The 24,148-nt window shown below is 35.7% G+C and overlaps 2 protein-coding genes across 2 annotated transcripts; both read left to right on the top strand.

Annotated features, from left to right (window-relative positions):
• The first annotated feature begins 7,888 nt into the window (after positions 1–7,888).
• Positions 7,889–13,864, top strand: LOC103927904 (protein PIGMENT DEFECTIVE 338, chloroplastic). The gene is made up of 8 exons (XM_048568794.1): positions 7,889–8,960; positions 9,291–9,365; positions 9,449–9,520; positions 10,444–10,524; positions 10,656–10,753; positions 11,697–11,822; positions 13,117–13,165; positions 13,273–13,864. Exons 1-8 carry the CDS (start codon positions 8,052–8,054, stop codon positions 13,429–13,431), a joined length of 1,569 nt encoding a protein of 522 aa, XP_048424751.1. The 5' UTR covers positions 7,889–8,051; the 3' UTR covers positions 13,432–13,864.
• A 1,092-nt stretch (positions 13,865–14,956) lies between these two features.
• On the top strand, positions 14,957–18,013 carry LOC103927905 (GTPase LSG1-2). The gene is given in 6 exon segments (XM_009336880.3): positions 14,957–15,366; positions 15,477–15,747; positions 15,844–15,900; positions 16,481–16,560; positions 16,649–17,214; positions 17,217–18,013. Coding segments are annotated over 6 exon segments (1,731 nt in total). The 5' UTR covers positions 14,957–15,142; the 3' UTR covers positions 17,750–18,013.
• The last annotated feature ends 6,135 nt before the right edge of the window (positions 18,014–24,148 follow it).

The following is a 24,148-nucleotide window of genomic DNA, read 5'->3' as shown; positions in this document are numbered from 1 at the left end:
TCCACAGTACAATGATCGAAAGAAAGATGAATTCACAGAGCTAAAGCAAGGAAAAATGTCAATCACAAAGTACCACTGAAAGTTCACTGACTTATTCTGTTATTATCCCAAAATCGCTGGGAATCCCAGATAAATGCTCCATTATTTTAAGAAGGGGACTCGTAAGCGACTGTGTTCTTTGGCAACTTCTACTCCATGCTTTACCTACCAAGAATTCTTTAAGGTTCTGCTTCATGTCAAAGATTTCGAGAATGTTCCTGATAATGATGATGATCATAAAGTGGATAATAGTAATGCTCAAAAGAATAATAACAGGGGCAGTCATCTTTTGGCCCTCAAAAGACTCAGAGTTTCAAGAGAAGCGGTAATAGTTCTGGATCGTCGAGCGGTGGTTCAAGTTCCAATACGCCACGAAGGGGTGGCAAGTCCACAGGCAGTTCCTGCTTTCAGAATCAAATGAACTCTAATAATTCCGATGCTCAGCTCTGTTGCAAATGCAATAATTGCTACTACGGTGAGTATAAGAAGGAGAGTAGTGGATGTTATACATGCGATCAAATATGGCATAGAGCTAATCAGTGTTCATAGAATCAGCAAAATCGGCCTCCTACACTATCACTTGCAGTTCTGTTCCAGCAGATTCAAGGACCTGGTACCTGCTAGCAGACAGGTTATGGTGGTGTTTTCCACTATCAGGGTGATATATCCCACTATCTAAGAGGAGCATATCAGTACCCACCTGATCCTTATTACCAGAGTGGCTATTCGCAGTACCAGGGAGGTTATACGCCGTATCAGGGCGGCGGATCACAGTGGTATGCTTGGGGGCAATACCATAATCTTTATGTAGCTTCTAGTAGCGGTGACTAAGCTAGGCAACACAATCAAACAAATCAAGGTCAAGGTGGCAACCAAAATCAGGCTAACAGAGGTTGTGAAAACAAACAGCAAGTATAGGGACGCGTCAACAACATCACCTTGTAGGATGCTCAGAGTAACCCTAATTTGATCATAGGTACATTAAATGTTCTTGGCCATTTTGCTAGAGTATTAATTGACTCAAGTACTACTCATTCGGTTATTTCCTATACATTTTCTCAAAAGACTCAAGCTCACCGCACTCCCCTCAGTTATGAGTTGGAGTTCTCGATGCCTAGGGGTGAAATTTTCTATGTTAGTTAGGAGTATTGAAGATGTCCCTTACTTATCGAGGATGTTGTAATGCCAGCTAATCTTGTTCCCTTGGACTTTGTTGATTTCAATGTTATCTTGGGCATAGATTGGTTATATTACAATCATGCTATATTGAATTGCCATCAGAAAATTGTTAATTTCCATCAACCGGGCATGCCTATTGTAACATTTGTCGGTGAACGTAGTGGTCTGAAACATGAAGTTATCTCTGCCATGAAGGCGAAGAGGATGTTAAGGAAGGGTTGTCAAGGCTACTTAGCTCATGTAGTAATGACCGAGGAGACTCCTACGCATGTGAAAGACGTTGAGTACTTAGACATTTCCTGATGCTTTTCCCAAAGATTTACCTGGCCTACCATTGGATCATGAGGGAATTAAAAACCCAGTTGCCAGAACTTGTTGAAAAAGGGTTTATTCAGCCAAGCACTTCCCCTTAGGGAGCTCTAGCCTTGTTTGTGAGGAAGAAAGATAGAACATTAAGGCTATGTATCGATTATAGGCAGTTGAATCAGGTGATGATTAAAAACCGTTATCCGTTGCCTCGTATCGATGATCTTTTTTATCAACTTTGTGGTGCTTGTGTTTTCTCAAAAATTGATCTAAGATCTAGCTATTATTAGTTAAAGATCAAAAGTGATGATGTTCCAAAAACAAGCTTCCGAACTCGATATGGTTATTATGAGTTTCTTGTGATGTTATTCGGGTTACTAATGCTCCGATAACATTTATGGACCAGATGAATCAAGTATTCCGTCCGTACCTTGACAAGTTCGTAATTATCTTCATTGATGACATTCTGGTGTATTCTAAAAACGAGGCTGACCATGCTAGACATTTACGTCTGGTTTTGAAGAAGCTAAGGGAGAATCAATTGTATGCAAAATTCAGTAAGTGCCAGTTCTGGCTGGATTAGGTGTCATTCTTGGGACACGTGATATCAACTCAGAGGATTTTCGTGGATCCTCAGAACGTAGCAGCAGTAGAAAATTGGGAACAACCTCACTGAAGTTCGAAGTTTTTTTGGTCTTACGGGTTACTATCGACGTTTTGTGAAAGATTTCTCAGCCATAGCCCTGCCTCTGACAAGGTTGACTTAGAAAATAGTTAATTTTGAATGGAGTGATGATTATGAACGGAGTTTTCAACATTTGAAGTACTGTCTCACTCATGCGCCTGTTTTGGCATTTCCCGATGACAGTGGGAATTTCGAGATCTATAGTGATGTCTCTCTGAATGGTTTAGGCTGTGTATTGATACAGCATAGAAAGGTGATCGCGTATGTTTTTCCACAAATGTTTTTGGATTAATTTATGCCTACCATGCCATGTTTTATTTAATTTTAGAAATGTTATTACGTGGTTGAGATTTATATACTGTCATGGCATGTTCATAGACATTTTACCCGCTCTTCATTCATTGCTACACCCGGTGTTAGTGCTTGCCCAGGGCTAGGGCCAGTCTTTCACATGTATGTTCACCTACACCGCACGTTTACCTTGGATCCAAGTAGGTGCCAGTCCTGTCGTACAAGTTGCAATAGGTAACTCCGACTCATTTGTGATCGCGAATAACGCTAATCTTCATGTGATTGTAGCACTAAAGTGTATATTATGATTACACCCAGCCCTGTTCATGTTAGAAATCTTCTGCATGAACTCGTGTGTCAACATAGATTGATGAGCACCTGATTTTATTATACTATTGTTGAGATATTATGAGTTGGCATACTTCTGGATTTACTGTTGATTTGCATTTGATTTCATACTTATACGTAGTATGATTTTGTGGAAACTATACATGTTTTACGACAAGGGATTAGTATGTTCAGAAAATAAATGTGTTTTACAAACCTTTGTTTTTGCCCACTTACCCTTCTGTTTTTCCGCCCTCCATGTCCTAATTAGATGATTTATTCTGTGGCGTACGAGGAATATCCGGTGGTTCTGACATATCCATAAATAATGTAGGAACTTTTCCCGGTTATGTATTAAGTACTTAACTAGTTTCAACTGCACTACTTATGTCATCTATGCTCTGAACATTTATGGGTTCTTTCTACTACTGCGCACTCTTTACTTTAGAATAATTAATTTTTAGTTTTGCTTTAAATTTATCCACAATTTTATGCTTCACTTCCCTTTTTGGTTATGTCACCTTCAGGTGACGGCCAGCATGCCTTGACTCCAGTAGGGGTGTGTCAAATGTGTTGTAGTGTTTTTAGATGAAAATAACAATTATTGAGAAAAGCCCAAAGGGCAAAAAGAGCTAGCAAATCTCCTAACCAAGTCAGACTCGCCTCCGTAGGTAAAGAGTGATGCCACACCACTGGATTAAAAGATGACTACCCCACAAAATTAGCCTCACAGAACGCATGAAAGAATGAAATACTCTAAAATCGACATGCCAACTTTTTCACATTATGGATAATAGTAAAGAGATGTTAGGGACATTAATAGCATCGACAAGGATCTTTGAATCCCTCTCCGCCCCAGCTGCAAAAATCCCTTGTCTAATGCCTCTTAAGACCATCCACCAGAGCTTGTCCCTTAACCACAAGAATGTTAGATTTCCGAATTCTCCTAGCATCATCTACTAAGGGAATCCCCACATCATCATGAGTAACATAGGCATAAGCATCTCTATTAGCAACAATAACTAATCAATCAAAATTAAGCTTCTTCACAGCATTATCAGGATGCCTCCACCTAATTGCAGTAAGTTTGGACAAGGTGGGAGACTTTGAACGATGGTTTGCATGTAAGAAGCTTCTTCTAATAGACAAAGCTTTCAAAAATGTACCTCTAGCCTTAGGCCAAATTTGACGAAAGACCCAGTTATTCTTATCATTCCTATTTTGAAATAGTTATAGAAGAACTTGCTTCTAATGGTGAAGCCAAGTATTGTCAAGGGAGGGGCGAATTTAAAAGGGCCAAGGTAAAAAAAAATGTAGATAACCAAATTGATGAGTCGATTTCATATTATATACCAAATTGATGAGTTGATTTCATATCATATATTTTACCCTATTCTTAGTATAATTTGGTAATTATTTTGGTAGAATTTTGACACTTTGTTTTATATTTTCAACATAAGACATTTGACTTCTTCTAGAGAGTAACGTAACCAAATTGACGAATTTTGGAGTAATTCAAATGGGAGGATGTTCGTGTGTTCCTTAGCTTGTTTGTGTCCAAATTTTAGCAATTTCTACTTAGCGGTTATTTTCTGGTGATTAATTAAAGGAGCAGTGCACGTTGTTGGAAAGTGGCGTTTTTGGGTAATTGCGATTTTTGGAGCCCAAGATGACTTCTGATGCGTTTGTGGTCTTCTAGAGAAGTGTTCAAAATAGTCCAAGCTTTAAATCCGACTATCTGGGCCGGTTTTGGAGCTGATATGGGTCCAAAACATGGTTGTACAAAACTTTGGGTGAATTTACTAAGTCAATTTAGGATTATGTTTCTTAATTTATTTTTAATTTATTTGGCTTCCTAGTTTTATTCTAAGACCTTTTACTAGGAGGATTTAGTTAGAGTAGTATAAACAAGCCTTTTGCCCGGCCCTAGCTTCTACTTCTTTATGCAATTTGTGGAGAGAGAATTTTGGCCAAAGCTTAGAGATTTCAAGTTTTATACTTTCAAGGTGTTTTCATTATTTTTCTGTTTCAATAAAGACTTTGTGATTTTTATTATGAATATGCATAACTAATCCTCTTTGCTAGGGTGAGACCATGAGCTTTAGCAAGAATATATAGTCTCTTTTTAATTTGCTTATAAATTTATGCATGTAGGTTTTGAATTGTTAATCACTGGTTTAAACTATCTATATGTCTTAGTGATTCGCAACTATTAGGATATTTAGAAAAATAGTTTGATGCAAGTCCCTAAAATTGACAAGGCTTCTTGTGGTTAATATGTGTAACTTATTAGGATGGACGACACGTCTGAAGGGTTACATGGTTTTTCAAAAGGTTTTCACAAAACTTAATGAGTCTTGCATGTTCGCATTTGATCTAGGCACCACAGACGTGTTGCATGTAAGAAATACTTCTATGTTGGAGGTTCCAAGTAGGATATACTTTAGGAAAGCCTAACCTTCAAAATATGCATGTGTAATTCATAAGTAATTAGAAGAACTACATTGGATTGTTAAGGTGACAGCGGAACCCTAGTGCTTTCTCACTTTGAATTCAAAAAAATGTTTCCTTTTTCCTTCTTTAAAATTGCAGATTTTAGTTAACCTTTTTAATTAAATTCGTTTTTCTTAATTTAGGTCATTAAATCACTTTTTTCCAAAATTTTGTTCTAAGTAATTAGTTGAGAATTGGTTTCACATTAACTTATTTAAATTAATCCATGTAGAGAACGACCTTACTTGAGCCAACTATACTACTATAATTTTGACAAAAAAAAAAAAAAAAAAAAAAACTATACTACTATAATCTTGTTTCTCTTGCAAGTATTTTAGGTGTTTTTAACCTTTTTTGCGTAGGTGATAAAAATCCTATCACAAATCATTTAGAAAGTAGATAATATTAATTTCATTCATAATTTATTAATACAAATAAGTTATAATTGCTTATCACAAATCCTTTAGAAAGTAGACAATATTAATGTTATTCATAATTTATTAATACAAATAAGTTATAATTGTTGCCAACGAGATTTCATGTCATGAAAACGTTGCCTAATAGGCTCATTATCAATAAAAGCAAATACATCTATCTCAATGTAAACAACCATATTATCACTCAACCATTGATTTCTCATTTTGTTGTGCAATGGTGTTTGCACAATATTCATAACAGAAAAAGTTCTCTCCACCGAACCAATTGCAATTGGTAACACCAAAGCCAATGTAAGAAGCTTATACATTAATTTGTAGCTTACACACCTTCCGGACTTCACCAACTCCTTTGAAAGATCACTAATTCCTTTCAATTATGAAAACTCACTATACATCTTCATATCATGAATATAATTGTCAAGTTGAATTGGAAGATTCGTGAGGTCCACACAATCAAACCTGAGAATAAAATTAGGCAAAACAAACTATTTTGCATTGGTCAAAAGATGCAAAATTATTTACTGAACTCAAACATGCCATACATATAAGCAACTTGGTGTTTACCTCATTAAAACGATTATTCAATATGTTGCTTTTGTGTCATCAATCTCTAGGTTGTTGTTGTGAAGCTTTACTATAAAGACTTCCCGCTTTATCAAAACATATTTGAAAAAAATAGCAATAACGGCAAAATCCAACATCTTTTATTATACTATACTCCAACCACTCAAAATTATCAAACTAATGAGTGATAATTGATTGTCTCCCCCCATAACTTTTGTTGGCATTTTGTGGGTTTTAGGTAGACAATGGTCCTTTTGTAGTCCACGAATTGCTTTGTGATAATTAAGCTCATAATCAATCAATCGAGGTTTAAGTCCAATGTCTACAGAAAGATTAGCTAATATTTATCTAACTTAGTGACCTGACTTTTTTGTGAACTACCCAAAATATTTACAGGAGGATTTGGACTAACCGGAATATTCGAATAAGGACTACCCGGGATATTTAACTGAGGATTCGAAGGAGGATTTAAGCATTACTTCTTATAGTATCGTTCCATTACGAAATTGTATAATGAGGGAAAAAAATTGGGTCTTAGACTCTACTATGACTAATAACTATTAACTAATCCAACAACAAAATCAATTCAATTAACTAATCAAACAACAATTCAGTTAATTAATAATCAATTCAATTGACCAATAATTAATAATCATATATTAAACAACCATGCAATTAATAAATTCAATTAACTAATCAAACAACAATTAGTTAATCAATAATCAATCCAATTAACCAATAATCATATATCAGTTAAACAAAATGTACAATTATCCACCAGGGATTTAAATTTGAAAAATTAGAGTTTTACCTCAAAATTTATGATGGCCGGTGGTGGGCCAGGTGGCAGACAACAACATGGAGCCAGGGAGGACTACGACACATTGCTAACTTGTTGCGGGTACCTGTGGGCTACAATGGCTTGGCTGGCTACTGCAATGGTGCTTCTAATGGCAAACTCAACAGCACTACATCGTTGCAGTGGAGGACTAGATGGTTGCAAGGCCATTGCAAAGCAACACCAATCGAGCAAAGGGGCATATTTCTGGGTCTTAGGAGCGTTTTACGACAACGGGAGATGCGGGCGCACCTCCTTTTTTCTTGTCACGGAATAAGAGGAACTAGGACAAGGGCACGAATGGTATGTCAATTCAACAAGGTCTCTGAGAAAGCCTAGTGCGAAAGAGCTTGTGATTAAAGACAATTGCTTAGTGTGACACCTATGGAAGTAATAGCATACATGACTTTATCTTTTTATTAAAACTCTAATTTTGTTTTATAATGGATATTTTATTTTATTTTATTTTTTAAAATTATTTCTAAAAGAAAAAAGAAACATCAATTTAATGTTGCACAAAACTTAATTGGGCCAACTATTTTTTGCATGTTTTGTTTCATGAGCTTATTTTCACAAAACAATGCGTCAACACATATTTTAGCCCAATTTGGACATTTTGTATTAGCAAAACGATAAACTGTCTTGCAAATCGTTAGCGAAGTGCTATTTCCGCGGAATGTGGCAAAGAAGGATTTTCACCCATACTTGGTGAATGGTGGGTTTGAGGAATAATACAAAACGCGGCGTTGCATACGAAACCGATTAGAACACAAAAATCTAGCTGAAGGGATAAACCTGGCCGGGAAAGACAAGCTGCGAACAATGGTGGGTTCGAAAAGGTCCGTTAGACATAGCTCTGTCTCCTGAGGTGCCCAAGATAACGAAAACAGATATGCTTCTCCTTGCTCACCCCTGTAAGTCTTTCTCCTTCCCCGACTCGTCACTTCATCTCGACAATTTCAACTCACAAACCTCAGCGTCTGCAAAACCTTCAAGTTATAGCTCCTTTTCCCCAATTGGGTTGTCGAAAAGTCTGAAACTTTGTAGGAATTTTCCCGTCTGGGGAAGTACCCGTATTACGTTTTGCTCTAGGAGTCAGGTGTATGATATTTTTCCAAGTACCCATTTGGGGAACAAGTCTGAAGGGGATGGGGTTGTAGAGAATGAAGAGCTTGAGCTGCTGGATAAGCCTTCCCCTGTACCTATAAGTAATGGGTCTGCTTTGGAAGTGGATAATGATTCCGAAAAATCGGATGAAGAATCGGAAATGGTTGATAAAGACGAGGCATTGGCGCCTTTCTTGAAGTTTTTCGCTCCGAGAGATAGTGCGGATGGAGAGGGAGTGGAAGAAAAGGGAGGGGAGGTTGGAGTTTTCGAGGAAGAAAGTGAATTGGATGGTGATAATGAGGAGGCTGAGAAGGTTAATGTGGAGTACTATGAACCGAAACCGGGTGATTTTGTGGTTGGAATTGTTGTTTCAGGCAACGAGAATAAACTTGACGTGAATGTCGGAGCAGACTTGTTGGGTACAATGCTGACTAAGGAAGTACTGCCTTTGTATGACAAAGAGATGGATTACTTGTTATGTGATACAAATTATGACGCCGAGGAGTTTATGGTTAGAGGGAAGATGGGAATTGTGAAAAATGAAGCTGTGATGGGGGGACCTGTGCCGGGAGGGCCCGTTGTTGAAACCGGAACTGTTTTGTTTGCTGAGGTTCTTGGAAGAACGCTCAGCGGTAGGCCTTTGCTTTCAACTAGACGGCTCTTCAGGCGAATTGCTTGGCACCGAGTGAGGCAGGTCCTTTTCTCACTTTGTTTTGTTCTTTTTTCTGCTCATTGGAACGGCATTGGCAATTTATATGGTGAATATTTGTGCTTGCTGCATGACTTCTTATGTTAATTCTGAAAATGTTGCCTCTATTGCTGTTATGTTTGAGACCATATTTATTAGTTAATAGTCATTCGGTACTCTTAAGTCTTTTATTATCATGACTTCATGATACTTGATTTTCTCTTTGTAACGGCTATGTTGGTGGTAGCATTTAGCTCATGACACTCTGACTGGTTACGTTGGATGAAAAATGTAATCCAGACCTTTTTTTATAAAGCTTTTCGACATATTTTACAGATAAAACAACTCAATGAACCTATTGAAGTTAGAATTACAGAATGGAATACTGGAGGCCTTCTGACAAGAATCGAGGTTTGTATCTTTGACTTCTGTGCGTGTGAAATTGTGAATATATACTTGTTTGAAAACTAACATTTCACAATTTGGTTCATCAGGGTCTGCGAGCTTTCCTTCCAAAAACTGAGTTAATGAGTAAAGTGAACAACTTCACTGAATTGAGAGAGAATGTAAGTTGCTGGTTTTGAGGACTGAAATGTATATCTTTTTTTCATGCAATGTTCATTTAGCTACATTTCTGGTATAATTTGTATTTCTTTATGTTAATGTGTCCAAGCCATTAATCAATACTGATATCATGCATGACGTATCCACTGGAACTATTTCTTTCTACAACACTTTATCAATTTCAAATGAAGCAATTTCTATGAGATGCCAATGGTATTATTAAGAGATGAAAATATAAGAAAAATAATTGCAAAATCTATGTAGTTAGATAGTCCAACCAGCCAGAGTTATCATTAACATCAATGCAGCTTGTGAATACTTGAAGCACTTGAAATCACTGGACACAATCCATTATACCCTGTTTCTTTACAGCCATTGTTTCATAATGATAAGTGCGTGCTTTAGCCCTAAAGTGTAGTACCAGCCACAGTATACTTAGGGCAATGAGGATACTTAGACATCCGAGTTTCGGTGGCAGCCCCATATCACTTGAGGCTTGAAAAGAAAATATATAATCTTCCTTGTTGATATTAAACTGTGGTCAAGGCAATTGTAACTCTACAAATATCAGGAATTTTCATTTAAAGGTCGTTTTCTTGTTTTCATCGAGATTTCACATATGTTGATACTTTTTGTCATATATTTTCAGCAGATATTGTAGTTAATCAATTTGTCCGTGACATGTTTGAACTTAAGTGAAATTTTAAATTCAAGTTTGAAAATCTTCTTTTTGGTGGAGCTATTTGTACAAGTAATGAGACTAAGAATGGCAACAGGCAGGGTAGGCCGGGTATTCGCATCCCACCTCCGCCTCTAAATAGGGCACCGACAACTTTGTATTGTTTAACTTTTTCCTCCCTTAGATAGTTGCATATGTTTGATTTGTTAATCTGCTTCTTACACATGTTGTTTCCTAATGGTGTAGGTGGGTTGCCGGATGCATGTGCAGATTACTCGAATAGACGAAGCTAAGAATGACTTAGTTTTGAGTGAGAAAGAAGCTTGGGTCAGTTGGATTTCAACATTTAATTTATTCATGTTTTTTGTTGCTTGCAATGTTCTCTCATTGTTTGTTCTGAGATTCTGTGATCTTATTTTTCATAAGAACTGACATTGGTTTGCCATATAATGTTTCAGGAACTGTTATACCTTAAGGAGGGAACACTTTTAGAAGGAACTGTCAAGAAAATCTTTCCATATGGAGCCCAAGTGAGGATAGGAGAAACTAACAGGAGGTATAATGACTTTTAAACTTACTTTAAAATCAGACTGGGCGCATAGTTTCCCTGATTTTTCCACTTTTGAAGAGGCGCTGCATGTGTGGAGTACTTTTGAAAGATTAGAACACCACAGAATGGAAATAAAATAGCATGGGACTTTCTCTCAAAAGGTATCTAAATGCATGAAAAAGATGAGAAGATACATAATACTGATCTTCAGAATAGAAATTAAAATTTTGAACTTTAAAATGAAAAGCATGCAATTTTGTACTACTCTTACCCAGTGGTTGCTTCTCAGAATTGCCTCATTCTGAAGAGTTTCAGGACTTACTGCTGATTTTGGAAAGTTTTCTCTGGTAGTGAAAAAACTTATGAAATGTATTACAAAGACTATTGCGGAAAAGAGAGTACGAGCTATTTGTTTTCTGCTTCCTTTAATATAGATATATGTAAGGTGAAAATAACTTGAAATGAAGATAGTATCATCATTCAGGATTCTTGAGGCACCTGCTAGGTTTCTTTATCGTTATATTTTGTTTCAAGACTTCCTTTTCTTTATTCTGTGTATAAAAGTTCTACGTCCCATTGGATCAATATTTTATTGAACGCTGTTTATTAATTTTAAAATGACAAAGTTGGTTGCTCGTCTAGGAGTTAGAGTTTAGATATATTTCTGAATGTCAACAGGACCTTGAAGGAAATGCTGATCCAAAATGATAAAATGAAAAACGCATCGTTTAATCTACATAGCTTTATCGTCGCGTTGTCAATTAAATATATAATATAGCTCAGGCTTGTTCTAGTTGACTGTTATATACCATTTCCTCACCATATCATTTTTTGTCCTAGATTACAGCTGTGTTTAACAAGTGAAGTATGTATCATAAATTTACTTATGTTTGTTGTTGTTGTTTTTCACTGGTGGATAATCGTTTTGAACTTTCTTATTGTTTCCCAGTGGCTTGTTGCATATATCAAACATCACTCGTGCTCGAATTACCTCAGTCAGTGACATACTTAAGGTTAATGAGAAGCTCAAAGTTCTGGTTGTGAAGTCGATGTTTCCTGACAAAATATCTCTCAGGTATACAAGGGAAGGGGATTCTTTCATTTAAATTCATCCATATTGCATACATTTTTGGTGGAGAGAATCTCCGTAATTTTTTCTCTTGTAAAGTCATAATCCTTCTGGCTATATGTACCAATTTTTAAAAACCAGACCTAAGTGAACACTCCAGTATACTAAGCAGGGAACTGGTCATAATTCCGCATACCTATGAACTTTTATTTTTTTATCAAAACATGCATTGAACCGGATTGACCAAGGTGTGACCTTTTAACCTGGTGACTCGTTCTGGCTTTTTATGACCGAGTCCAGTTCTCTACATGCGACATAAGATATTTAAATTGGCTTCTCCGGGATACATAATGCATAAGGGGCCATGGGAAATGGCCTAATAAACAACTGAAATATTTCTAATTGTGTTTTGTCATTTTATCATTAATTGTCAAACGATGTATTTGTTCGGTTATGTAAATAAGGGAAAATCTATTGTATGTCCAAGGGATTGAACTTCTGACCAATAGGTCTAGGAGTAGGACACATAATGTCTAATGCCACAACTACATCTCTTGCTTTTATAAAATATTTTTCCTATTTTGAGAATTGCTCTATGTACATTTTGGTTAGCGATGAAGCTTTGTGAACCATAGCCATGAGATTTCAGGTTCGTGCCTATGTTTTTTAGTTATGGGACATAGAATCACGTAAATCCATTAGAAGTCATCTATGTCATATGTTATTTGAAATTCTGAAACCTCATTCCCCTGCAGTACGCTCCTTTGTCCTCTCTTTCGAACTCTTTTTTTCCATCTCTTCAAGATCTGTCTCGTATCTGTTCTGTATTGGCTCTGCAATAGTTTTTTTCTTTTTAAGATAAAGTAAAGTATGATTTTGTTTGTTTGTGAATCATATTATTCAATTATTTGTGGCCTATTTTTCCCCTTCTGGGAAGTACTTTATGAAGAATAGATTGCCTGGATTAGCAGCTTTCAGTTTGTCACCTTAGTCCTGAAGTTTCAGCCCTTTTTAATAGCTAGAGTATTGTTTGGCACGCAAGATTCAATAAATGACTTGTAGAGGATAAATTCCTTTAGGTTTGTTTCAGTTAACTTCATCGCAAAAGGGATTTGCGTTTGTACTATTGTTTCACATAAACTTCATCACATTTTTGTCTGAGTTTCCTTTGTGATGGTGATGATAACCCCAAAGTGTATTTTCACAACCTTAAGCTATTGTCGTCTGATTTTTCTGTTTTCCTTGAAATTAATTTTGTTTGAGCAATCACAACTGATGGCAACTTCAACTTTTCTTGCAGCATTGCTGACCTTGAAAGTGAGCCTGGCCTCTTTTTGTCGAACAGAGAGGTAACACCATTATTTGTTTCCCCTACTTACGAAATTACTTGTTTCGCCTGAGTAATGCTTTCCACAAGATGATGAGCTTAATTAATAACATTTCTTCCTTTTGGCAGAAATTATTTTTGGAGGCTCAAATGATGGCAAAGAAGTATAGGCAAAAGCTGCCTGCTGTTCTTACCAACCGCAAGTCAGGATCCCCTGAAAACGATGCTCTGCCTTTTCACAAATTAAGCATGTATGCAAATTGGAAGTGGTTCAAATTCGAAAAGTAATAAGAACCAAGCTGATGCTTAAGGTTGCCCTGCGATACTGGTAGTTTGAAAGAGCACTGTTTAACTTTGCCATCCATCTCAAAGCACACATTCCTCAAGCGTCGATAGGTAAGAAAAGCAAACTATTTTGTTTTGTGATGAGTCTTAGATTAGGGAATTTACCTCACTATCCATTAGAAAATATGTAGTTTGCAAAAGGAAAAAGCATAAGATGGTTGCGGTACAGCATTTTTCACATGGCATTCCGTTTAAAGATTCGAAAAGAACTCGAACCAAACATATTCATTCGGAAATTCAAAGTCTCATTTGTTAGTTGGTCATTGCTCTCACATCTTCGATCTTCATCTGTAATTGAACTCAACTCGAGTATGATCGTACACTCATGTCCTAATTATTTGTGCAATCTGTGTATTCATCACCTAGCTATTTCCAATGCTTGGTTTGTGTTATATTTCCCTTACAACGCTACAATGCATCATATGCCATGTCCTAATTAGTATGCATCTTTTAGAAAACCGAATCCATACCATTTTGTACCAAAACAGAACCAATTCCGAAAAGTTTGGTACAACTTCGGCACACCCCTGCTTACTGAACCGAACCCTACCAAATTGTAATTTGGTTTCGGTATCACCTACGTAGCGTATCGGACCGGAGGACTTTTCTCACTTGTGAAACAAAAGCCTTGCTTCAAAGGATAAAAGTGTAGGAGGAATGAATTGAATGATCATAGAAAAAGTAATGACAGCCTTCACAAACAAATGTAACTATTTAAATACAAGCTTGTTGATATTATATTATATACTACTTACTATGAAATAAGTTGGTCTCGTGTTTTTTGTTGTTATTGAATTAATTAATGGAGATGGTGAGAAAAGATACATAATAATATAAGTAAACTCGGTAAAGGGCGGCACACGACTTATCATAATATAAGTATTAAAATGTTAAAAAAAATACCGTAAATAGAACATATCAATCCGAATGTTCACTTGCCATATAATATAGTGGCATATCACTTTATATTACATGTAGTGTTTAAAATTTCCTTGATAGGGGTTGATATTTTCAAGGAAGAATTCAAACAATCCAAGAAAGATATGGAAATAAAGGTGAAGTCCATACTTTTCCTTAGAAAAACTTTTAAGTTTAGACTAAAATCGATAAATATCATCGATATTTCTGAACACATATTATAAACATCGAAAACTCTTATATTTCATCATTTCCATCGAAATAAACCGATATTGATACTGATGTTCGATAGATTCAATAATATTTTTACAAATTTGCATATATCTATGTTTCCAACACTGATATTTTAAACGGTAGTTACAGGTACACATGAAAATTACTCCTGGGGTGGTGGTGGTAGAATCGCTGCGGTATTATTTCACCTGTACTAGACAACAAAAGTACGGATGATAAGTTAAAGAAGAGAAATCAAACCTGGATACATACAAATGTCCATTCTTGAACCCTAGAATTAACACACACCCCGCGTGTACCCATTTCTATATTAGCCGTCAGATCAATCTGAACGGTATGTATAAAGTCTTAAAATTAAGTTAATAATCTCCTAATAAAATTCCCAAATTCTTTCCCACTCTTTCCCCTCCCAGGCCGCCATCAATCACCGCCTCTCCCCGCCATATAACTCCATCGAAACAACCACCTTTCCTTCCATCTCAGACTCTGAGAGACAGAGAGAATGGGTAAGAACGAGAAGACGGGGCTGGGTAGGGCCCTTGTGAGACAGCATAACCAACTTGTTCAGCAGACGAAAGAGAAGGGCCTGATGTACAAGAGGCAGCAGAAGAAGGTTCTCGAATCCGTCACCGAAGTCAGCGACATCGACGCCATCGTCGAAAAAGCCGACGAAGCCGACCGCCTCTTCTCCCTCGACCACCCTACGCCTAACCTCCTCATCGACCTGTAAGTTTTATTTCCCCCTTTTACCCCTCAACTCGATTAAACTTTTGAAATCCCTCTTTCTTTCTTATTTATTTTAGAATGGTTTTTCTGTAATTTTGTTGTGCGAGAAGAGATGGGAATGAGATAACCCCGGAGCAGCGGAGGGAGCAGAAGAGGAAAGAGGAGGCCCTGCACGCCGGAAGTCTGCGCGTGCCGCGGAGGCCTCCGTGGACCCCTCAAATGTCTGTGGAGGAGCTGGATAACAATGAAAGACAGGCCTTCTTGACCTGGCGCAGAAGCCTTGCCAGGCTTGAGGAGAACGACAAGCTTCTCCTTACTCCTTTCGAGAAGAACCTCGATATTTGGAGGCAGCTATGGCGGGTTGTCGAGCGTAGCGATTTGGTAAGATAGGCCAAATGACCTCGTCTATGTTTCAATTTCACTATGAATTATTATTATTATTATTGCGTAATAATATTGTGCGGTATTTTATTTCAGCTTGTGATGGTTGTTGATGCACGAGACCCTCTATTCTATCGCTGCCCTGATCTTGAGGTAATGTTAGTAATTTGTTGTTCGTTTACATTATCTTGTCGTGTGTGTTAAGGAATGGATGATAAGGGAATGAGCACATTGTTTAGCCTTAGAAGTTAGATTAATTGGTGGCGTTGCTTGATAGGGATTTAGGGGTTGTTTGTTATTCAATTTGAAACTAATTTATAGGTTTCCAAAATGATGAGACGTAACTAAATTACTTAACACCCATTGGTTTCGGAAACAAGAAAATTGAATCCAACAAGGATAAACAAAACCGGCACTTAATTACCATAATGACTTGTGAAGCTTCGAAAGGACAAGTTGTTACTGTTATTGATGCCTTCCGATTGGTTTGTAAAATATGGACTGCAAATTGCACACGGTGGGTCTTTGTTGAAGAAAAACAGGGTTAAGTTGGTTCGAAAATGTTACTGAAAGAGCCCCATCAATCTTGATGGCGTGAGTCTCTTCCATTGAATTCCCAAGGGACACATCATTTGTAGTTTCCTCAAGATACTTTGAAATGGAGAAACCTTGGTTCTTTCCTCTTTAACTAGAGATGACTTTGAATAACAGTACTTATCTTTACTCTATGCAGGTTTATGCACGAGAGGTCGACAAGCACAAAAGGACAATGCTTCTTGTTAACAAAGCAGATCTCTTACCTTTATCTGTTAGGTTTGTACCTTTGTAACCTTGATGAGCTGTTCTGTTCTTCAATTTGACACCCTCCTAAATTAATTTTATTACTTGGCTTTTTCTTCAGGGAGAAGTGGGCACAATATTTCCGTTCGCAAGATATTCTCTTTGTGTTTTGGTCGGCTAAAGCTGCTACAGCAGCTACAGAAGGGAAAAGTCTCAGTTCCCCGTGGACAGAAAATAGCCTGCAGGAGTCAGAAGACCCTGATACAAAAATATATGGGAGGATTGAGCTTTTGGCTCGTTTACAATCTGAGGCAGAAGAGATAGTCAAACTGAGGAAATCAGGATCCAGTGGTTCTCGAAGAGGAAATGTTGTTGGAAATTCAGCTTCTAGTAATGTAGTTGTGGGATTTGTTGGATATCCAAATGTGGGAAAGAGCTCGACAATTAATGCCTTGGTAGGCCAGAAGAAGACAGGTGTTACCTCTACTCCTGGGAAGACAAAGCATTTCCAAACATTGATTATGTCTGACGAGTTAATGCTATGTGATTGCCCTGGATTGGTCTTTCCATCCTTTTCAAGCTCAAGACATGAAATGATTGCTTCTGGTGTATTGCCAATTGATCGAATGACTGAGAATAGGGAGGCTGTGCAGGTAGTGGCCAATCGAATTCCACGGCACGTTATTGAAGCGTTTATAGGATTGATCTGCCCAAGCCCAAATCCTATGAACTGCAGTCTCGACCACCTTTGGCAGCAGAATTTCTGAGGGTCTATTGTGCCTCTCGTGGTTATGTCGCCTCAAGTGGGCTTCCTGATGAAACGAGAGCTGCCCGCCAAATTTTGAAGGATTACATTGATGGAAAGCTGCCCCATTATCAAATGCCCCCTGGAATGACTGAGGAAGATGCTGTGGGAAACTCCTTATCTGAGCAGCATAAATCAGACTCCTCTGAGAATGAACACTCTGTAGATGATGAAGGTGAAGACGAGCCAGAGCTTGATCATGTCCTGGAAGATCTCAATTCATTTGACTTAGCTAATGGGCTGGCTACCAAGAAGAAAGTCACTGTCAGAAAGCCCACTGCGCCCCATAAACAACACAAAAAGACTCAAAGGAAGAAGGATCGCTCCTGGAGGGTAGGGAATGACGGAGGAGATGGAATGCCAGTTGTAAGAGCCTTTCAGAAACCAGCAAACACTGGCCCTCTTAACGTTGGATAATTCATTCATGTCCCCTTAACCTTTATTCAGCTTCTTGTGCTGCAATTTAGAATCTAGATGCATATGGGCTTTGTGTAATAGCAATCAAACTCTCTTTCCCGTGCATTGTTGCCGTCCACTCACCTTCGTTTCTGCCCAACCCACGACGACCAAAAAGGTGAGTGATGAAAGTACAAGGGAGCATTTATGTATCTGTTTTTATGTATCTTCTTATTGACGAGTGTACTACGAATTCGACCCAAATAAAATAGGGTTTTCACCTAACATAGCGCCGTTCCACAATTGAAATCCACAGTACAGTTATAACAAATGTGCGATTGTGTCGTAAAGCTGGACAATTGAGTATATGCCCAGACAGAGCCTCAGAACCTCCATAGGCCTCTTATTTATTTTCTTTCCCTTTCTCATCTAAACCCAATTCACCTTCCTCAGTCCTTAAGTTTGTATATGCCCAGACAGGGTTGATGCAAGAAATTGGATACTTGATTATTCAGGATGCTTCTCTGTTAAAATCACATTGCGATTTCCTTCTGAAAAACAGTGCAGGTAGGGTTTTTCAGACTTATGGCCTGATTTGGAAATCTGAAGTTCCTAACAAAGTGAGGCTTTTACTTTGTTAGTGGCTCATGGGGAAGTTAACACTTTCGACGTGCTCCAAAAACGGAGACCTAGTTCATGTCTGCAACCTGAGTGGTGCATTTTTTGCAAGAAAAGTTTGGAGTCTGTAGATCATTTGTTTCTTCACTGTGCAGTGACTTTGAATCTATGATTGAAGTTGTTTAGGGAGTTGGTATCAGTTGGGTTTTACCCAGGGATTGTTATTCTTTAGGTGGTGAAACGTAAATTATTAGGAAAGGGGAATAAAATCAAGGTCTCATGGAGATGTATGGTTTCAGCTACCTTTTGGGTCGGTAGAGATTTGTGATTGGATTGATAACCCAAAGTACACCTATAAATTTGAACTTTCAGGAAAGTAGCTGATATACCCTTACATTTAACAGAAAAATAAACGACATTAATGAAAAGAAGCAATGGTACGACATATTGTTAAGAAATGGACGATTTGATAAATAAAAATGACGGATTGCGGTTATATCAAATTGGACAAGGTTTATGTACCTGTAATTTGGTTTACGTAACATCATATTGAGTCAAGTTATTGAGTGAATCACTAAATACTAGATAGGAGGAATAAGAAATGCTTTTTATGAATTTTCTCACGTGACTTTATATTATAATGCTCATGAAGAGCATTTCTAATTTCTCTTTTCTAACATTTTGCGATTCCCCCTATAATAACTTGTTCCTAATTCCTTAGAACTTAGAAAATTTCACATGGATTGGATTGCAAATATGTAGATCATGGCTTGCCTTCCCTACTCTCACTTCTTATTAATTTGAAAGTAAAGGAAACGATGTAATTACTAATTTCCTCTATCAAACTCATCATAATCTATGGATTTGGATCCTATCCGGATCCTCACATCCTATTCGTTCATCGTACATTGTGCGGTTAGAAATTATTTTGAATTTTTTAATTTAAAATCAAACACAAACAGTACCTAACGAATGATAGTTGCACGATATACGATGAACGGTAAAATGTGAGGATCCGGAGAGGATCCTCATCCATAATCCATTACCGTGAGCATGTAGTGCAGATTAGATAAGCCAACATCTTACAACAGCCCATGTTCTAGTCTTTGTATTCCATTATTTTGGGCTTTTAGCAGCAATAATCCATTTTTGGACAATAGTTGTCCTTTTGATCGATCTTTTACAAAATTGCTCTTTTGATTAAATTTATTTGTGAAAAGTCTCTATTCCTCCTCGTTGATCTTTTATCGGTCAACATGTCCTTCATTGATTAAAAACCACCAAAAACACCGTAACACCCTAACGACACCCATCGGTACTCTCATATCCATTTTCAGAATCATTCTTTCAAGGGAAAATTAACCAAAACACCCAAAAAAATTTCATTTTAATCATAAGGACAAATTTTTTTGATAATACCCAAATTGGGCATAAGAAAGGTGACAAGGGAGGGCTTTAGAAGAAGAAACCATGCAGGAGGATTCACATGGGTTCACATGACCTTTATCAAAGCAAAAAAAAGACAAGACAAGATCCTGTCAGAAGCAGAAATAGTGTATAGATTCAAAAACAATGCCAAAAAAGGGAAGATAAGGCACACCATTCAATTAGAATTTTGTATGTTAGTATCCTCATTCAGTGTATATAAGGAGAAATTCCTTTCATCGTGAGAACGCCTCTCAACTCTCAACATAAAAGAACACCCTACTCTCACACACATCATCTTCAAGCATTCGTAGCCTTCATAGCATCCTTGTAAACACTTCCTTGTAAACACTTTCTTGTAAATAGGTATCTTTGTAAACATTCTATATATATCAATAAGAATTCAAGTGTACATATTCAAGCAATCTCCAAGTCTTAAGTAAGCTTTCTTTTCTTTCTTTACTGTGTTTTTTTATTTAGACTTCTAGTCCAAAACAGGGAAACACTATTGTACTTGTATTATTAACCTGCTAAACTAACGATCATACTTTGTTCGAGCACTCTGTTATAGTTGAATGTTTGCCATACAAATAACTAGACATTAACCATGGTACCTCTCAGTTCTTCATACCTCTGAGTTTAGCCTTTAAGGCCTTGTACTTGTACTGTGAGTGGCCGTCATTTTTCTTTGGATGCTTTTGCTATTCATTCCAAATCTTTTCTCCTATTGGTCCTTTTATTTTTGTCATATAAGTATCTAATAAATTAATATCACTAATTCTACTTGTTCTTTCTAAATATTTAAAGAAATATGTGCTATACTCAGCTATATATTGAAAATCACAAATTTGTAATTGTTCTAAATTTCTAGTTACTCTTTTTTGTTCTTGTTCGCTTCTACCATCTAACCTATTATGATCTAAAAGTTCTTGTTTAATCAAAGTAACAAAACCATCAATATTAAAATGTGTTTTGGCTGCCTGATGCTGTTCTGGATTTTGGACTTTCCATGACTGGAAATAGTCAAAAACTAAACCATCTAAAGTATGCTCAAAATAATCTAACATGTTTTGTGAATTACTAAAATCTAACATTAATGTTGCATGTACGCAACCTTTTCCCCATCTCTCAATCGTTCTTTCCCAATCTTGTGGATCTACACTATCTAAGTTTAATATATTATCTGCTATATTAATTTTTTCTAAACCTCTCAAATATGGAATCCTATTTTTTTTAGGTTTTATCATGTTTTCTTCTATGTGGTCTACTCGTGCTCCTTCATTATAATGTTCATTTGTCGGTCTCAAAAATTGTTGATCAGTTCTACTTGCATGACCTGGATTTGGATTTTCTACTCCTAATGTACTACTTTCTTCTGCTGGCTTACATCCTACTATGAATTCTGCTCTCAATTCTAATAAATTATTATATTCTTTTGGTCTTGAAATATGTTCTACTCCTATTTCTAAAATTAAAGTTTTCATCTCTTCATCCGAAATTCTATGTAGTCCTAAATCATATGTCTTATATTTTTCTAAGTATTGTTCTTCATCTAAATGATCAATATCTTCTATGAGCTTATCTACAATATGATCAAAAAATTTCTCAACTCAATTAATATTTAAATTATCAAAAACCATATGAATACTCTCATTTTCGATCTCGCTTTCATCATCTTCTATTTTTTTTAGTTGCTTGTAATTACTAAACCTAATTGTTGCTTGACCTGTACTAGTTTCATATATTTGTACTTTATCTAGTTTCTATTTTTAGTTATTTGTAAATTAGGTAATGCCCGCTGAGTTCATTCTAAAAAGCTATTATCTACGAGTTTTGCTTCTATCATATTTACATGTTTACTATCAAATGTTTGAACTAATTTTTGAAATTCTAAATTAAACTTATAATTATATCTATCAAACACTTTACCAATATACATTAAGCTAATACACAAATTTTTATACTCTCCTTTCATATTATAATTTTTTGTTCTTATGCTTACTTTAATATATTTACTAAATTTGTTTATTGTCATAACATAATTTGGAATACAACCTATGACTACTAAATTTGAACTTAAGTCTACTTCAGCTGTTGCTATTGCTGCTTGCTGGTGATTATCCCATCTATCATCATATATGTATATGACATACTTAGACAGGAGTGTAGCCAAATAAAAGCTAAGAGGCAGATTAGGAAACAATTTTACATGAGCTGTAAAAATATAGATTTACCACAACAATATGATTGTCATAAGAAGAATAAGCATAAAAAAACATATAAAAAGAAATATAGGTCATACAAACCATACAAACAGCATAAGAATTTCAGCATAAAACCTTCAAGAACATATAGAAAGAGAAAATATATTCCAAAACAATTTAGAAAAAGAAGTGGAAGACCTTGGATTAGAAAATATAAAGCACCAAAAGATAAGAGTAGTTGTAAATGTTATTCATGTGGAGAGACTAGACATATTAGACCTAAGTGTCCAAAATTAGGAAAACAGCCTAGAGACAAAGTACCTTTAATGGAGTTGTTTAAGTTAGAAGAAGATATACAGTCAATATATAGCTTAAATTATTTAAGTGAAAATGAGAGTATTTATAGTATAGAGAGTATTAACATAATAGATTCAGATTCTGAAAGTTCAAGTAGCACAAATAGTGATTTAGAAGAGTATATGTGTGTATTCATAGAAGAACAATATGAAGAAGAGTATAAATACATTAATTTAGGTTGGCCAGAAAAATGTCATAAGTGTAGTAAATTAGTTGCAAATAAATATTATAATACATATTCAATATTGTGTGAAAAGTGTTATAGTAATAGGTTCTTAGAAGTTAATTCAGCAGAATCACAAGAAAATACTGAAATATTAGGAAATACTATTTATAGTATAGAAAAACCAAAAAATAGTTCTTTAATTACCATAAATTGTGAAATAGAATTAACAAAAGAACATAAGATACAAACAACAACTATGATAGATACAGAGAGTACAAAGAGTGTCATAAGAGAAGAATTAGTACTAGAAAAATATAGACAAAAATTAGCAAAACCAATGAGAATAACACAATTTGATGAGAGACCAGTTTACTTAACACAATGCATTAATAATGAGTCTATTAAAGTAGAAAAACAACAATTTAATTTACCATTAACATTTGTTTCACTAGTAGGTCATACCCATTTATTTTAGGTTTGAATTTTTTGAAAATTTTACAAAGTTTTTTATTTATGAATCCTACCATAACATTTTTCAAAAGAGGTATTACAATTACTGACCAAAGTAATACTGTAGAAGCATATAAAAGCATAAGTATAGAAAAATCTAGTAGTCAAGATGATTATTATTTAGAAAACTCAAAAGAGGATGATGAGCATAATAATATAGAAGAGTTTGATGAAGAAATATTTGAACATGAATATCTGATTTTAGAAGAAAAACCCCATATAGAAATATTACAGTTAGATAGACCAAAGAGTTTAGAAGAATTATTACAATTAGTAGAACAAACTAGAATTATAGGAGAAGACCCTCAGTTGCATTGGAATAAAAATAAAATATTAGCAAAATTAGATATAATCAATCCAGATTTAACCATTAAGACGGCTGATATGCCTTGTAGCTTATTAGATAAACAAGAATTTGAGCAGCAAATAAAAGAGTTGTTAAATTTAAAAGTAATTAGACCTTCCAAGTCTAGATATAGATCAGCATGATTTATTGTGAGAAAACATTCAGAATTATAGAGAGGTAAGGCTAGAATAGTTTATAATTACAAGAGATTAAATGATAAACATATGAAGATAGTTATAAATTATTGAACAAGGATGAGCTCATAAATAAAATTCAAGAGAGTAAATATTTCAGTAAATTTGATTGTAAATCAGGGTTTTGGCAAATACGATTAGCAGAAGAATCAATTGAGTGGACAGTTTTTACTTGTCCAGAATGACATTTTGAGTGGCTTGTTATGTCATTTGAACATGGTAAATTTTGTAGTGTTTATGTAGATGATATTTTAGTACATAGTAAAAATAGAAATGAACATAGGAAGTACTTAGAGATAGTTTTACAAGAATTTATTAATAATGGAATTATGATTAGCAAAAATAAAATAGCATTAGAAAAGCAAGATATAGAATTTTTAGGAATGTATATCAAGTCAGGTACAATACAATTACAAGATCATATAGCTAAAAAGGTCTTAGAATTTTCAGATAAATTAGAAGACAAAAAACAGTTACAAGCATTTTTAGGATTGTTAAATTATGCAAGAAATTTTAAAAATAGCAGTATTACACAGTAAAACTAGCAAAACTGGACAAAAGTATTTTAATAGTGAAGATATTAAATTAGTTAAAAATATA

Source organism: the organism of the source record quoted next, unplaced genomic scaffold (assembly GCF_019419815.1).
Source record: "Pyrus x bretschneideri cultivar Hongxiangsu unplaced genomic scaffold, Pyrus_bretschneideri_v1 Contig49, whole genome shotgun sequence".
NCBI lineage: Eukaryota > Viridiplantae > Streptophyta > Magnoliopsida > Rosales > Rosaceae > Pyrus > Pyrus x bretschneideri.
This window is presented reverse-complemented; position numbering and strand designations above follow the sequence as displayed.

Bases quoted from the DNA above. Each gene is read 5' to 3' on its own strand.
- LOC103927904 (XM_048568794.1), top strand. From the start codon at position 8,052: ATGCTTCTCCTTGCTCACCCCTGTAAGTCTTTCTCCTTCCCCGACTCG. The intron at 8,961-9,290 runs GTCCTTTTCTCA...CATATTTTACAG, and splicing joins CTTGGCACCGAGTGAGGCAG to ATAAAACAACTCAATGAACC. The intron at 13,166-13,272 runs GTAACACCATTA...TCCTTTTGGCAG, and splicing joins TCTTTTTGTCGAACAGAGAG to AAATTATTTTTGGAGGCTCA.